This window comes from Dendropsophus ebraccatus, chromosome 7 (assembly GCF_027789765.1).
Source record: "Dendropsophus ebraccatus isolate aDenEbr1 chromosome 7, aDenEbr1.pat, whole genome shotgun sequence".
Classification (NCBI taxonomy): Eukaryota; Metazoa; Chordata; class Amphibia; order Anura; family Hylidae; genus Dendropsophus; species Dendropsophus ebraccatus.
Genome location: NC_091460.1, coordinates 71,061,230 through 71,078,216, shown reverse-complemented (window position 1 = coordinate 71,078,216; position 16,987 = coordinate 71,061,230). Strand labels below are relative to the sequence as shown.

Here is a 16,987-nt window from a genome sequence, read left to right as displayed (position 1 = left end):
GCATCGGACTCTACTGAAAAGAGAGTCTTTATGGATTGCAGGTCTTGAAGCTACAGGCCCTCTTGGCCTCAATGAAAGAAACGATTTGGCTGTGTTTCTGTAATGTTTTATTGCTTTGAATGATTTTATATTGTCACTGATCACGTGTGTTACTTTTACCTATATCACACCCCCTTCCTGTTACGCGGCGCATACTCTTGGCTAGACGAAAGGCCCCTAGTGGCCAGAAACGGCCGTCGCCATCTGAGTCACGCCGCGCACCCTCTCCCTCCCTGCTTACACCGCAAGATGGAATAAAGACACAAGCTGTTATACCTCTGATACCGGTGAGTGCTGGACTTTTTTGTCTACCTACACGCATTCTTCCATTGTAGTGTTGCTGTTAATGTTGTTTTTGTTGTGTTTAACTTAATGTAAAAAATTTACTAAAAATAAATAATATTTAATTTGGGGCCTTATTAATTATAGGGATATCAGCTGGGGCCTAATGGAAGCCCCCATGTCCGCTGCTTTAAAGCGAATGTACCAGAGGTACAGTGCTTTTTTGTTTTTACCATAAATAGACCGGTGTGGGGATGCCAATGCTATGGCCATCGCCGGTCTATTATGAGATACAGAAAAAAACAGAAAAGCGATGTACCACTGGTACATTCACGTTAAACTGCTATTAGTCAGGCATAATACACTAATACAGAAGTACTGCAGTGTATTACATGATTGTTGGGGGCAGTTTAAAGCGAGCACAGGGTCCTTGCAGGCAGATGGTGGGTTGTTCATAGCTGGGCTTTTGCATCTGGGGGAAAACACCCTGGACTTCTGGAGCTCATTTTTATCTTTTAAAAAAGACAGCTATCTTTAACACTGGAGGGCTCAATTTTTAAAAGTTATATATGAGATCAGACTGAGAAGCTCTATACAACCATACACTTATTTTAACTACGTAAAACCCCATGACAGATCAACTTGAACTAAGTGATCACTTCAGCACTGATGTAATATACTGCAGTACTTCTGTATTGCAGTGTAATATGCCTGTCAGGACCTAATTGGAATTTATAGTGGAAAACCTAGAGGCTTTCATTATGCCCCCAGCTGCCATGCAGACACACTGCAGCATTGATGTGGACCATGCTGAAAGATGTCAGCTCACTTTTTTTTGCCTGTCCCCAGAACTTGCAATTTTGTGGCAGCCTCTCATTCTTGCTTAACACTGGATTAGCATATATAAAATTGTACAGATTTGTTCTTACTTTGTTAAGGTTGATCTTGATGCACATGCAGAGACCCTTCCAACCATGGCATAGCAATTACAAATAATTTTTTATCTTTTTTAAATATAGCATTTGGTGCATTATTTATGCCTTTAATTTCCCACACAGCATGTTGTAGCATTCCCCTATTCCTTTTGGTATTTTGCATAACAACAACCAGTCCACCTTTAAACTTAGAGCTTGCATTAGTTCAAATTTACACTATATTAGTCCCATAATACAATCATATTAGCACCATTCTGATATCTACCTGTAGAAATGTCTGCCACATCTTTTTCATTCACCCCAGAATTTTTCTTTGTCCCCTGTGAAGGTAAGAAGTCTAAATGGATGCACATTGCCATTCTAGTACAGTGGTTATGCGCATAAGCCAATGCAGAAGATAATAATAATAATAGATGTAGCACTTCTGTGTTTCTTCTTCTTCGTTACTAAATAGGTCACTCTTTGGAAGATCATTCTTAAATGCAATATCACACAAGCTCTCTTACCCATTGATTCAAAGAGTGCTCATCTACAGGGCATAGGTAACTATTACAGAAAGTTATAGTTTCCAGATTCACTTTGTACCTTTTTTTTCATTCAGACCTAAAGATGAGAGCAATTGACTCCTGTCAACTGACATCTGCCTTTGAAGCGTCAGTGTAAAAGAATAGCCCGACATCTGAAATTTGACTGGTTTTATTTCAGAGGTTGTATACTGTTTCATTCTGCCGCAGCGGCTGATACCAGATGACAGAAGTCAAACAGAATTTCAATTAAAGATTAGGGAGCTGCAGTTATAATTGCTCTTTTTTTCCTGCTCGCTTTCCCTTTCATGATCAACTGCTGACTGCTTTTGCTGGGTTTTGTGCCAGGATGCTGTGTCAGCATTGCTAGAGAGGACATCTGCTGAGTTGGAAGCGGTGGAACAAGAATTAGCCCAGGAAGAAGCCAGTGAGGGTGATCAGGAGCAGATGTGTCCTGTAGAGGAATGGTAAGTCATTAGCTCTTAGCCCTAAATCCTAGGGGAAAAGCATAATCAGTATAATCTGTTCTTAAGCCTACTACCCTGTAGTCTATAGATCACCATATTATTAACATGTGCCTGTAATAGAATGGAGTTTTAATATCAAAGTGTTTTTTACTGGTGCGATAACAGAAAAGCAGAAAATGATCTGCTTTATAAGCAGCTGTGGAGCCGATGCTATCTCATTGTACTTTTATATTGAGTTGTTTCTGCATCGCCCTAGTTAGTCTTACCCAGGGCCAGCTCCAGGTGTAGGGTGGCCTCCTGCCTATGTTAACCTTGATTTTGAGGGTATTGTAAGCAGATTGCGCTGGGTCCGGTCAATCGTTGCTTTAGTTACTCACGGGGTTCTTGCTTTTTGTAATCATTAGGGTTCCCAGCAGTCACAACCCCACTGATCCCAAGTTTTATTCTTGGGATAACCTGTTAACATTAGAGAATTGTAAGTTATTAGAGAAGGGGCCCATAGTGGAGGGTGGTTTCAGAGATGGTCTATCTGGAGGATATGAGAAAATAGCGATGGAGAGAGCACCTCAAGTGAAGCAAACGTGGCTTTATTCACATCCTACTACGCAACGTTTCGGCTGACACCCACTTAAGAATCACAATCATTTAAGAAAGGCATTGCTTCCGGACGGATGGATCCTGTTTGGTGAGACGTGCGCTATCCTCTACTTCACCTATTTGAACTGGCCGGTGCTGTTCCCATCTCTAATTGGTTGTTATCTGGAGGATATTTCCTGCATTACACAGACAAGGCGCATGTCCACAACCTCCATGGCTCTTTTAAGAACCTAAGCCACGACCACAGCAGAGGTTTGCCATTTGTAGAACCATTCCTTGTTTAGCAAGTGCATGGCAGTACCCAGAAGTCCTTATACGTTTATGATAAGCCTATTTTCCGCCTCTTGAATGAATGTTTAGTACATTTTTTAGTTTGTCGTTATTAGACATCTCTTAGGCACCATAGGTAGGTGAGGAACCATTGTGCTAATATTGTAGCACATGAAACAATTGTGCATTATATCTCACCTATGTAACATACTTATTAAGAGCGGTTTGTGTTAGATGATAAATAATAAATTGAATACATCATGCATCATACATTTTCTTTTTAACCTCTTATACAAATATATTTAGGGTAGAAATACCAGCCGAGGAGTCCTTTGATGCCCTGGATGAACATTGCCCACCAGAACTTCTGGATGACTTTTACTCCCCACCACTGCAGCTGAGTGCTAATCCAGAAGACGCACATAAAGAACCCTATGAAGCAACCAGAAGCTGGGATCCTACCTCCACTGCTCCCCCTGCTGCTGAGCTTCCAACTCTGGTAAAATCACTGTAATATAATAATGTCCTCCAATACATTTAGCGGGAATTACAGGTCTCTATAGGCAGTGGTGTATGCCATACGAGTGAAAGCAATTTAACTAAAGTAAAATTTTAATGTGTCCAGTATGACTGTCTCAGCCAAATCTCTTGGCAATAATTGTGTCATTAAAGAATGGATTACAGCGAATGGTTAACCATTGGTTTATAGTCAAAAAGCATTGTAAGTCCTAGTCAATATGTGCTCCGGACTTGGCTTTTGATGTGAGATCAGATACATTATACAGCGCTTAAATAAATGATCAGGTGTGTAAATATTAATCTGAAGGTCAGGCAAGGTCTGTGAAGTGGAGAGCTTTTACTTCTCTCCAATCTGAACATCCTCATGTTCCCTTAGGGAGATCTGAATATGGAACTAAACGGCAGAAAGTTTTAATGAGAATATTTTGTAGTGAACCTCAATCCCAGTGACACCAGCTGTCTGTTTGGCACAGATAGGCGGCTCTCCCTTTTTATATGTGTTTTCCAGAGTTTAGTCAAATCACATTTGCTTCTTTGACAGTCGTAGAATGTTTTATTTATTTTTTTGTTCAGTAACCATGTTACAAATTGATGAAAAAGCATTAAATGTTCGGTTTCGTTTTTACTTCTTTCCTGGAATCAAAGGTCGACAAAGAAACAAATACAGAAGAAGCCATTCATGAAAATATTTCAGTCCGACCCAAGGACAGGAGTAGCCTTGGATCAAGACAGCGACCGTTTGTGCGAAACAGTATGATCGTCCGATCTCAAACATTCTCTCCAGGAGAGAAGAACCAATACATATGTAGGGTAAGGTGGAAGTTTCTTTATCCTATGATTAATGGGTTTTGAAGCTCTTCCTTGTATAGCTTGGGTTCCTATACAGGTGTCAGACAACCATGGGTAACCTCCAATGCCACCAGCAATTCAAATCAAATTGAAGAAGTAATCACACACTACAAAGGAGCAATTTGCAGTCTGAGCACTTGCACTTGAGCTTTAGAACTTGAGAATTTGATGAAGGGCATCAGCCCGAAACATTTTACACTTAACAAAGTTTTATCCTCGAATGGCATTTAAACTGTACCTGATCTTAAACCCCCCATCCCCAGTATATTGATAAAAGTTACAAAGTACAATTGTTTCCGTAGCCAAAAAAAAAGCCCTTACATGGCTACTGTAGAAAAAGTAGAATAATGATTAGTTTCGACAGTTCAGTAGACCACATGCTTTAGGACAGAGTACTGACCTGACGGAAAGAGTATCCTGCTGCATGAGCAGGATGATAGTCACACTTTAAAAACAGCCCAGGCAAAATGGCTGCCCGCATAACAATTTACAATAAAATGAAAATAATTGTATTTTATGAAATAGAAACAGATTTAAAAAAAAAAAACACACACATTTCATTATCTGACTCTAGTCAGTAAAAAAAAATTAAGATTATACATTTCCATCAATTTTCGAATGTGTATGGAGGCCTCCAAAAGATCATGTTTGAGAGAGAAGGATCAAGCATTTTGGATTTCAACTCTCCAACCTGGTTGTTTTGGGGCAAATAAACCACCACTAAAGTTCTGTGCCTTCATCCCTTGTGCCATCTTCTTGCAGTTTGTAGTTTAAGTGTCACTGTCGTTACAAAAAACTTTTGACATGTCATAGAGACATGTTAAAAGTTTTGATCTGCTAAGATCAATAGGGAAAAGATATGCTGCAATGCATTCTCTCCCCACTCTGAATTAGAAAAAGGTGTCTGGCTCCATAGAGCTCCGACTTTTTTTTTTTTTTTCATGCCTTGGTTAGAGCAAAAAAATCATCTTTTAAACTTGCAGCACTGTTTCATACTGGTGTGGCCTAGGGTGTCTTTGCCCCAGGTCTGCAATGCCTCTCCTTTCCTCCTCCCCTCCCTCCTCATCGGGAACGCCCCCAGGCAGGATTTCTGTTCATCGCTCGTCTAAACAGTGCACCAGTGTTGCTATGGCACAAGTGCATTGTTTAGACAGGTGATGAATAGAAATTCTGTACAGGGGAATTCTTTAATGATAAGGAGAGTGTAGAGGAAGAAAAAAGAGGTGTTGCAGACCTGGGGCAAGGATACTTTAGGCCACACCAGTATGACACAGTGCTGCAAGTTTAAAGGATAATTTTTTGCTCTAACCAAGGTCTTGGGCACATTTTAAAAGACACAACCGGTAAGGATTTACTCTCATCAAGCAGATGGTTCTAGAGGTTTGGTGGGGTGGGTTGATGGATACAAAGTCACTTTAAAGCGACTCTGACCCCCCCAAACCACTTGTACCTTCGGATAGCTGCTTTTAATCCAAGATCTGTCCTGGGGTCCGTTTGGCAGGTGATGCAGTTATTGTCCAAAAAAACACTTTTAAACTTACAACCCTGTGCCCTACGGGAGTATCTGTGCCCTAACTTTGCACCACCCCTCTGTCCCTCCTCCCCACCCTCTTCATCATTAGGAATGCCACTGGAACATTCTCTCCATGCTGAACATTGCAGTTGCATGCTGAACATTGCAGTTTAAAAGTAAATTTTTAGCACAATAACTGCATCACCTGCCAAACGGACCGCAGGACAAATCTTGGATTAAAAGCAGCTATCCGAAGGTACAAGCGGTTTGGGGGGGTCAGATTGTGGGTACAGAGTCGCTTTAAGCATTACATGGTGAATACTGAAATTGGTGAGATGTCCTACAGAGCTAAAAGCTTATTTTGGAATGTGCTCTATACTCTGCCCAAGATATTCACTTACATTTCCCTAATAGGATGGAAAAAAAGGGTTTTATAAACTAGATATCCCCTTTAAGTAACATCCAGAAAGAAGAGAGAGAGATTTTTACATTGCTTTATGTTTCTTGGCACAATCCAGTCATTAGAGCCAGAGGCCAGTAACAGCTGACTATTTAATCCCTGCCTTCAAGGTCCTGGCTTTTTCATCTGTAGCCATGCATATATCATTTTCAGAAGACATGCTCCAAAAAGTCGAAATGCGTCTAAAGCATTGAAATGACCATAATAACCCCATACTCTGCTCATCTGAAATTTGACCCCTTTGAAGTAAAAGGCATCACAAAGTGATTCCATTAGATTCTGGCACATGGTCTGTGTCACTAGGGGTAGCTGTGCATCCTGTACATCCTATATCATATCCCTCACCTAGAGAATCCTTATATCAAATGTCCTCAAATAATCTCTGTCAAAAACAGGATCAACATCTTCTGTTTCATCATTACCTTTGGGCTTCAGAGAACTTCATTCAGAAATCTGTATCTGCCCTTTTCTCCTGTAAACTGACCCTGACATCTTTAAATCTTGCATTAAATGTTGATTCTTAGCCAAAAATAGCATTACCTGTACAAGTCCACACCCTTTACTTAACATGTGTAGCATTAGCTCTGCATTCCTCCTTGGCACCAGTCCTTGCTGTCACTGTCCATTTAGTGAGCTCTTATGCCCCTTTGCTCTACAGGATTGCAAAAGTTTGCATTACGTTATATTAATATGTTCTTGCCTAATAGTCTAATATGTTAAACTGAATATTTTTTCATATATTACATATCTCTTGCAGCTAAATCGAAGTGATAGTGACAGCTCGACCCTGGCTAAAAAGTCACCTTTTGTGAGAAATGCAACAGAGCGGCGCAGTTTGAGAGTAAAAAGGGTATGTTCACAGTGTGTATAATAGAACATGTTGCATCTATAGTTTATGCAGAAATAAGTTGTGATTACTAAGATAACCTATGAGTTAGCTACCTACACTGCTCAAAAAAATAAAGGGAACACTTAAACAACACAATATAACTCCAAGTAAATCAAACTTCTGTTAAATCAAACTGTCTATTTGGGAAACAACACTGATTGACAATCAAAAAATATTGGCAATTAGCACGACACACTCAATAAAGGAGTTGTTCTGCAGGTGGGGACCACAGACCACTTCCCAGTACCTATGCTTTCTGGCTGATATTTTGGTCACTTTTGAATGTTGGTGGTGCTTTCACACTCGTGGTAGCATGAGATGGACTTTACACAAGTGGCTCAGGTAGTGAAACTCATCCAGGATGGTACATCAATGTGAGCTGTGGCAAGAAGGCTTGCTGTGTCTGTCCGCGTAGTGTCTAGAGGCTGAAGGCGCTACCAGGAGATAGGCCAGTACACCAAGAGATGTGGAGAAGGCCGTAGGAGGGCAATAGTCCAGCAGCAGGACCACTACCTCTGCCTTTGTGCAAGGAGAAACTTGAGGAGCACTGCCAGAGCCCTGCGAAATGACTTCCTGCAGGCCACAAATGTGCATAAGTCTGCACAAACGGATAGAAACCAACTCCATGAGGATGGTTTGAGGGCCCAACGTCCACAGATGGGGGTTGTGCTCACAGATCAACACCGTGCAGGACGTTTGGCATTTGCCAGAGAACACCAGGATTGGTAAATTCGCTACTGGCATTCTGTGCTCCTCACAGATGGAAGCAGGTTCACACTGAGCACATGTGACAGAAGTGACAAAGTCTGGAGACGCTGTGGAGAGTGATCTGCTGCCTGCAACATCCTTCAGCATGACCGGTTAGGCAGTGGGTCAGTAATGGTGTGGGGTGGCATTTCTTTGCAGGGCCGCTTAGCCCTCCTTGTGCTCGCCAGAGGTGGCCTGACTGCCATTAGGTACTGAGATGCGATCCTCAGACGCCTTGTGAGACCATACGCTGGTGTGGTTGGCCCTGGGTTCCTCCTAATGCAGGACAATTCTAGACCTCATGTGGCTGGAGTGTCAGCAGTTTCTGCAAGATAAAGGCATTGAAGCTATGGATTGGCCCGCCGTTCCCCAGACCTGAATCTGATTGAGCACATCTGGGACATCATGTCTCGCTCCATCTACTAACGTCACACCACAGATTTCCAGGAGTTGGCGAATGTTTTAGTCCAGGTCTGGGAGGAGATCCCTCTGGAGACCATTCCCAACCCCATCAGGAGCATGCCCAGGCATTGTAGTGAGGTCATACAGGTATGTGGAAGCCACACACAATACTTAACCTCATTTTGACTTTTTTAAGGACATTACATCAAAGTTGGATTAGCCTGTAGTGTGTTTTTCCACTTTAAGGCCATGTGCAGACCCTGTAAGAGACCGGCCGTGCCGCGACCCTGCCGGGTCACGGAACGGCCGGTCTCTGAAAAGATCATCCAGTACCGGCCGAAGGATCTCTAGCGCTGCAGAGTTCTGATGTGGGTGCATCAGTGTGCGCCCGCATCAGAACTCCCCACAGCACACTATGGAGCGAGCGGCCGGAGCCGCTCACACCACAGTGTGCACTGACATGGTTTTCTACGCCCGCTATCCACTGAATAGCGGCCGCAGATAACTGACATGTCAGTTGTTTGCGGCGCTGCTAGGGATCCTGGCCGGAGCGTATACTATGTGTATACGCTGCGGCCGGAATCCCATAGGCAGCAAAGGCACGTATATTTTCGTAATAATCACTGCTGTTGTACAACGGCCGTGGTTTTATGAAAATATACGTTGTGTGAACATAGCCTAATTTTATGTGTGACTCCAAATCCAGGCCTCCATTGGTTAATAAATTTGATTTCCATTGAGGATTTTTGTGTGATTATGTTGTCCGCACATCTAACTTGGTACAGAAAAAAGTATTCAGTGAGAATATTTCATTCATTCAGATCTAGGATGTGTTGTTTGAGTGTTCCCTTTATTTTTTGAGCAGTGTCTAAAACCAACAATGTTTAACCAATGCTTGTCATTTCAGATAAATTTTCCTGTTGTGTATGCATGATCAGTACTACTATTTCTGTTCATTGTATTACTTGTACCTAGCTGCTGTGATCCTTTCCATAAGCAGGACACACAAATACCAGGAGAAAGTGTTATTTTACTTTTTTGGTAGCAACCCTCAAACAGCAGCAGCATAGAGGACAATATAGAACAGCACTGAGCAGTGTAAGCTATAAATCCAGTACTGGGGTCGGGTAATATGCCTGCATTGTCTCTTTATTTCCACCTCTTCCCCTTCTCCATAGACATCTATGGGCATTATAACCTGATCTACTATATAGAATATCCTTAGTGATAAACAGATAAGAAAGCTGATAGTGGGGAGAAAGCTTGATAAGTTGAAAAGGAACATTTTTTTTCTAACAAGATATATTACAGAGTTTCAGATATTTCTTTGCTCTACTGATTAATATAAGTTGGCTTGTAATAAAGGTTATACTTCAATACTCTGGGGTTCTAAGTAAAATAATCCCATTATTTGTATAAATAAGCAATAATCCTATCATACGTTTTATTATAATGGATTTGTATTTTTTTTTCTTCTATATCTGGCTGTCCACCAAACACATTGGTGTATCACATTCTCGGAAAGCCCTAAGTGATTTTGGGGAGGGAGGCAAAACAAATGGCAAAATGTATTTCCTTTCAAAATTTTCTCCCTTTTTTTTCATAGCTGGTCATTTGGGTCATTAGAAATCATACCCTGGGGAATTGTCAACAATTCAAGCTTTTTATCATCCTGTCAGTATTGTCATAGTATTGATGTTTATCACAATCTTCGTCCACATCAGTAGTTCTATATTACCATCTGCTAGCGTACAGACATACGCATTGTAAATTCGATTGACTCAAAGGTATCCTGTGACAAGCGTTATCATGGAGGGGGGGGGGCATAGTCTCATTGCATGGGGCTTGAAAGCTCTGTTAAGATATGTTTTTGATGGTCCTAGGTTTAAGACAATTGTATTCAGGGATCATTCTCTGCCCTTTGTGTTATTATATGGTTACCTGTGTTTATTCCTATTAGCCTATGTGCCAGACAATGACCAGAAGAGTCCTGCATGAATGTCGTGAGCGGACGTCTCTGGACTTGGAGCTGGATCTCCAAGCATCACGGACAAGGCAGAGACGACTGAACGATGAGCTGCAGTTACTGAGAGACCTGAGGCAGAGATTAGAGGAGATGAAAGCCAGGGGGGAGACTGAACTGCCAGCGTGTGTCCTGGATGACGATCGCTTCCAGAAGCTTCTAAAACAAGCTGAAAAACAGGTAATAATAAGACGGCAGTATCCATATGCCCATAAACCATTACATGTATTTCATAGCCTTAAAGAGTGAGTATTCTTACTAGAGCAGGTTTCTTTGTTTTTTTTTTCCGCTTTGTTCATTAGTTTGATACTAATGTATTCTTGTAGTGTCATAATGAATTATACTAAGGGAAAGGTTATACAAGTAAATACTGAAGGTTATGTGGGAAGCTACGAGTTGAAATCATTAATCAAGAATCTGCTTTAAGTTCTATTACGCCGTTTTGTGTTTCCTGCTCCGTCGTTCAATGTGACCTGCCAATAACAGTGATAAAACAAGTTGTCTGCCAAAAGGCCCAGAACGACCCATTAATTGAAATTATGTAATACATCCTGGTGATCCGATGCCTTAAGCTTTAAAGACAGATGATGGTTTTGTTTGTAGGCTGAACAATCAAAAGAAGAACAAAAGCAAGGATTCTGCGCTGAAAAATTAATGAGAAAAGCCTCAAAGGACGTATGCAGGCTACGTGAACAGAGCCAGAAGGTGCCTCTACAAGTACAGACATTCAGGTGAGACGACGCAGAACATTTGCTCCGCATTGCAGCATTATCACACACAACTCTCCCCATGCAACCTGCAGGCACCCACACTTTTAATTTAAGTAGCAAATAAGAAATGAGGCTAAAGCTGGTAATTCACATTACACCAAAGTCATCTGTGCTTTATGGCTTCTACAATGGGAGCTACCCGAGAGGAACTTTTCCATAGACTTAGCTGTAGGCCAGATGCTATCTCCTATATATTCTCCCATATACCTACATGCTGGGCATGTATGTGTTCTGCCAAACTTCACTGGTGACTGCTTATCATACAGAAGGAGTCAGGCATGTTACCATCCAACTGAGATCTCTCTCCCCCCTAACTACATAGTTAGGAGGAATCTATGCACATTAGTCAACCAGTCCTAACAAAATCTGTGAATTAGACCAGCATTAATCTGTGTATGGTCTGTTATCACTTTCATGCTTCCTATACCACGAGCAATCGGGGCGATTCCAGGCAACTTCTCCCTGCCCAGCAGCCTTATAAGGGTACCCTGGAGGAAAAAAGAAAATGTATTTTAAGCAATGGATGTCAGAAAGTTATACATTTGTTTTAAATTACTTATAAATACATATATTCGTTATAAAGTTGTAAATTACTTCTATTAAAAAAATCTCAAGTCTTTCAGTTCGTATCAGCTGCTGTATGTCCTGCAGGAAGTGGTGTATTGTTTCCAGTGTGACACAATGCTCTTTGCTGCCACCTCTGTCCATGTCAGGAACTGTCCAGAGCAGTAGCGAGTCCCCATAAAAAAAACCTCTCCTGCTCTGGACAGTTCCTTTCACAAACAGAGTGGGGCAGCAGAGAGCACAGTGTCCAAAGGAAATAATACACCACTTCCTGCAGAGCATACAGCAGCCGATGAGTACTGGAAGACTTGAGATTTTTAAATTGAAGTAATTTACAAATCGATATAACCTTTCTAATGCTAGTTTATTTTAAAACTTTTTTTCCCTTTAGGGTACACCCTTAATTAATAGATCTTACTTTAAGTATAGAGAATGATGGGCAAAGCTGCTAGGGACTCCTCCAATGACTCTCCAATGTTTTATGTAGTGTTGTCCTGCTTTGTCTAGGAGTACAGAGCTTGTTTACCATGCCTCAGTCTACACAGTAAGGCTGGGTTCACACTACGTATATTTCAGTCAGTATTGTGATCCTCATATTGCAACCAAAACCAGGAGTGGATTAAAAACACAGAAAGGGTCTGTTCACACAATGTTGAAATTGAGTGGATGGCCGCCATTTAATGGCAAATATTTGCTGTTATTTTAAAACAACGGCTGTTATATTGAAATAATGGCAGTTATTTACTGTTATATGGCAGCCATCCACTCAATTTCAACATTGTGTGAACAGAGCCTTTCTGTGTTTTTAATCCACTCCTGGTTTTGGTTGCAATATGAGGACCACAATACTGACTGAAATATACGTAGTGTGAACCCAGCCTCAATACGTAACTTACAAAGAAAAAACATGAATTAGCAGTTTTATGTGTGTCCCAGTGACCAGTAAAAAAAAAAAAATAATAATATTTTTAGGATTTTTTTTTTATCAGTGGTCCATTCCCTTTAAATGCAGTGCTGAGAGCTTGTATAAAACATAGAAGCAAAGTTAATACGAAGAGAAGTGGAAAAGGCTTAAAGAGTCACTGTCGTATTTTTTTTTTTTGCAGAAATCAATAGTCCAGGCGATTTTAAGAAACTTTGTAATTGGGTTTATTAGCCAAATCTGCCATTATCTGCATGTAAAAAGCCTTTTCCCAGGTCCCCCCCTCCTTCCTCTTTTTCATCCACTCTGAAAAATCTGAAAATTGTGACTTGTTGCAGGAGACGTACCCTGTCTGCTCTAGGGAGAGGGGAGGGGGGAGGAGGAAGGAGGGAGTTAGCCGGCAGCAGAAAGCAGATAACAGAGGATTACAGGCACGGAGCTGGGTGACAGCTGTAATCCGAGCCCAGACAGGTCACTGGTGACTGTCACAGGAGATATCAGGTGAGGGATTTGTAGATTAACTCTTTGTTGTCCTGTTTTAGTCTTTTCTTTAGCTCTCTCCATAGGAGAACAATGAAGACAGGGGGAGAGCTTCAAACAACAAATAATAAACCCAATTACAAAGTTTCTTAAAATCGCCTGGACTATTGATTTCTGCAAAAAAAAATTCACGACAGTGACACTTTAACACTAGATTCATGGTGTCCTCCTTGATTACCCATCCATGACAGTGTTAGCTAGTATTTTATGCTGCAAATTTGCAGATCCTGGCTCTGCAGATCCCTTGTCAGTTATTTTGAATGAGATTACATACATCGCGCTGCAGGTACCGTATTTTCCGGCGTATAAGACGAGCGTCTCCGATTAGACTCGGGAGAGCTTCGGGCATCCCCGGCGCAGTCAGTGTACGTCACACTGGCAACGCCGGGAATGGCAGCGGAAGAGAAGATGCACGGAGGCTGGGAACAGGCGCAGGTGTTTTATCAATTTAGCTGAAGTTAACCCCTGCCTGACCGCAGCAGGGCTTAACATTTTCCGGCGTATAAGGCGAACCCCGGACAATCTCTTTATACGCCGGAAAATACAGTATGTAAATGCCGCCCCGTTAACCCCCCAGGCGGCAGGAGCATATACTGTACCTGCTTCACGCTCCCGATTGCTTCGGGGGCTCCCGTGGCTGCCCTGTCGCAGCCACTAATTGGCTGAGCAGGACGTCCAGACTGGATGTCAATCCCGCTGCGAGTTTGTCTTCCCATACAAACTACAGGCAAGGGATCCACAGTGGATTTTGCTGCATATTCGCAGCATAAAATCCATTACAATGGATACAATTATTTACTAAGACAGGCCAGGAGAGCACACAGGCTCATTTTCAATGGACAATCATAATATATGTGAAAACAGTGTCTAAACAATAACATAGTAAAGAGTGGTTATAAAGCATTCTCTGTATCAGGATGGCCCTTGTGTTGACTAGAGACTATGTTGTATGTATATCAGCATGTTTGCATACTTACATCTATATGGAGTTGTGTGACGAATGACCTCCACAGATCATAAGACAAAGCCTGGAGAAGCACTCAGCTGTGCGTTTCAATCTCCGACTTGCTGCAGGAGGCGGTTTCCATAGACTTACTATAGAGACTTACAATAGAGATCTCCATTGAGATGGGAAGTGAAGCACTTAGCTGAGCACTGCTCCCGGCTCTAGCTAATGATTGTTTTGAGTCTGAGAACCAAGGTCCCGACTGATCAAAACTTCTGACATGTCTCTAGGACATGTGAAAAGTTTTTAAAGTGACAGTGCCCATTTAAGTAATCGTGGCATTGTGCTTCACATTCTAAAGGCTCTTTGACTCATATGTTGCCTCATGTTCTTTTTTAGGGAGAAGATTGCGTACTTCACCAGAGCCAAGATCAGTATCCCATCTCTCTCCGCTGACGATGTATAGTTCTATTTTTATTTCGCAGCTATAGTTTTCCTATTGGCCATCTTTTTAGATGAACATTTTTGTAGTATAGCCCTGCTTTTATGCTAAAAGTAAAACTGAATATTTTTTTACATTACTCCTTAGTTTGTAAAATATCTCATGCTGTATCTCAAATTAAAGACTAGGTAAAAAAAAAACACCAAATGAGAAAAACACAAAAAAAAAAAATGAAGAAACCAAAGTAGAGTAATTTGGTACACTGATGGTAATTTTGTACAGTTTGTATGTGTCATATACACGTATTCCTAATGTTTTGTAAAGGTGGAGCAAAGAAACAGTGACAGTGTGCTTTTTTCCTTTCGAACTGCACTGTGCTCAGATGTTTTTTTGTTCAATGGACTAATGTTCATGTTTTCATGTAAGCTGACTGTGAAAATGGCTGAAAGGCCATACATTTGACTTTTGCACCGTAGACTTTTTTGGGAGTAGATCTTAAAATTTCCAAACCTACAAGACTGCCTCATGAACCAGGTGCTTTTGTATTCCATAGTGGTGCCATTGCTAGTGTTGGTATTCACTTTGAAGAAAACAGAGTTAAGAGGTGCTGGAAGATGACGCATATTCATTTCTATGCCAGGTCTGGGTTACAGCAAAGGAGAATAAAGTTACCTTTTTGGAAAACTACACAGCTAGCTAAATCTGGTAGACAATTCTTACATTTGATAGCTTTCTATATACCTCCTACATTAATTTCCTTTTATTCATTTCTTAACCTAGTGGGATTATCAATATTGTATGGAATGGCAATACAGAATTAAGTTATCCAATGGTAGTAGTTAAACATACTATAAAGAATGTGCTTTTATTGTTAAGACGGTTACATGTGATAAAAAACTGGGTGCAAATTGTTCAGTCTGTAGATATTACTTCCAGGCCCCCCTACTAGCATGAACCTCCGGTGTTGCCCTCTGTACCTACGTCTTCATCATCCTTTTGGAAACAAGGTGGTAGTATTGTGCATTATGCTTCTTATTCTTTTGCCAAGGAAATACAAAGTAATTTAATTTAACCTTTTAAGCGTTAACAAACGTCTATGGTATTTTACGTTAACAAACCTTTTTGGTATTTTATTGGATCAGGCCCCTAATGTGTAGAGAAAATTCATATGGTATTCATTTAGTCCCTAATATGTGGCCATATACATTAGGCTAAAGTTCATATTTATATTGGTTCATTTCAACCCAAGCAGTTGTTAGAAAGTTCTAAATGTCTGACTTTTAATTTTTTGTGTCCAATAGTTCCTAGTACGTGGAGTGTGTGTGATGCAATTGCCAGTTACAGCGTCTTAAAAAAGTATTCATACCCCTTGAACTTTTTTACTTTTTTCATGTTACACAAAGGTAAATGTATTTTATATGGATTTTATGTGTGATAGGCCAACACAAAGTATCAAGTCATTGTGAGGTGTAAAGAAAATGATAAATGTTTTTTAAAATAAAAAAAAAATCATCTGGTAGTATTCATCCCTAAGTTAAAATACTTTATAGGATCACCTTTTCACCAAAATAGTTCAAGCTCAGCCATAATGGATGGAGAGCGTCCATGAACAGCATTTTTCTTGCCACAGATTCTCAATGGGATTGAGGTCTGGAATATGACTGGGCTATTCTATCAGCTGAATATATTTTGCTGTAAACCATGTCATTGTAGCTCTGGCTGTATGTTAAGGGTTGTTGTCATGCTGGAAGGAGAACCTCCGCCCAAATATATTGTAGCCTTTAAAAGGTTTCCCTTCAGGATTACCCTGTAAGCCATATATCATTTTCTTTACACTTTACATTTACATGGGTGAATCTGAACCCAAGCGTGCAGCATTTGAATACTGGTGGCTGAAGTAGTTGGATGCAGCCCCAGGGAGTCCTGAAAAACATAATATGGCCTATGGCTGTATTCATGTCTTCCAGGCAACCTTAGGGCTGCATCCAACTTCTTTAGCCACCGCTAATAAAATGCTGCACGCAGAGGTTGCACTTATCTGTACTTGCTACTTTATGTTGGTCTATCACATCAAACCTGAATAAAATAGATTTCAATTTGGGACTGTAACATGAAAAAAAGTGTAAAGTTCAAGGGGTAGGAATACTTCTTCAAGGCACTGTATATGTGCAATTGTTCCTTTTGAAAGTTTGTTTATCTTTCACCTGATGACACAGATCATAAATGATCAGGTCAAACAACTCTAATGGACTCATATGGAGTAAATGTGTAAGGTTATGTCAGTAAA

At 40.9% G+C, this 16,987-nt stretch overlaps 1 protein-coding gene across 2 annotated transcripts in view; it reads left to right on the top strand.

Annotated features, from left to right (window-relative positions):
- Positions 1-16,613, top strand: part of WWC2 (WW and C2 domain containing 2) — a 112,566-nt gene extending 95,953 nt beyond the window's left edge. For both annotated transcript variants that reach the window (XM_069977772.1, XM_069977773.1), the window contains 7 exons: positions 2,129-2,247; positions 3,421-3,613; positions 4,279-4,443; positions 7,213-7,305; positions 10,454-10,696; positions 11,120-11,247; positions 14,658-16,613. In XM_069977772.1, the coding sequence (XP_069833873.1) occupies positions 2,129-2,247; positions 3,421-3,613; positions 4,279-4,443; positions 7,213-7,305; positions 10,454-10,696; positions 11,120-11,247; positions 14,658-14,724 (1,008 nt within the window). In that variant the 3' untranslated portion in view covers positions 14,725-16,613. The remainder of the gene's footprint in view (positions 1-2,128; positions 2,248-3,420; positions 3,614-4,278; positions 4,444-7,212; positions 7,306-10,453; positions 10,697-11,119; positions 11,248-14,657) is intronic.
- Positions 16,614-16,987: the final 374 nt, after the last annotated feature.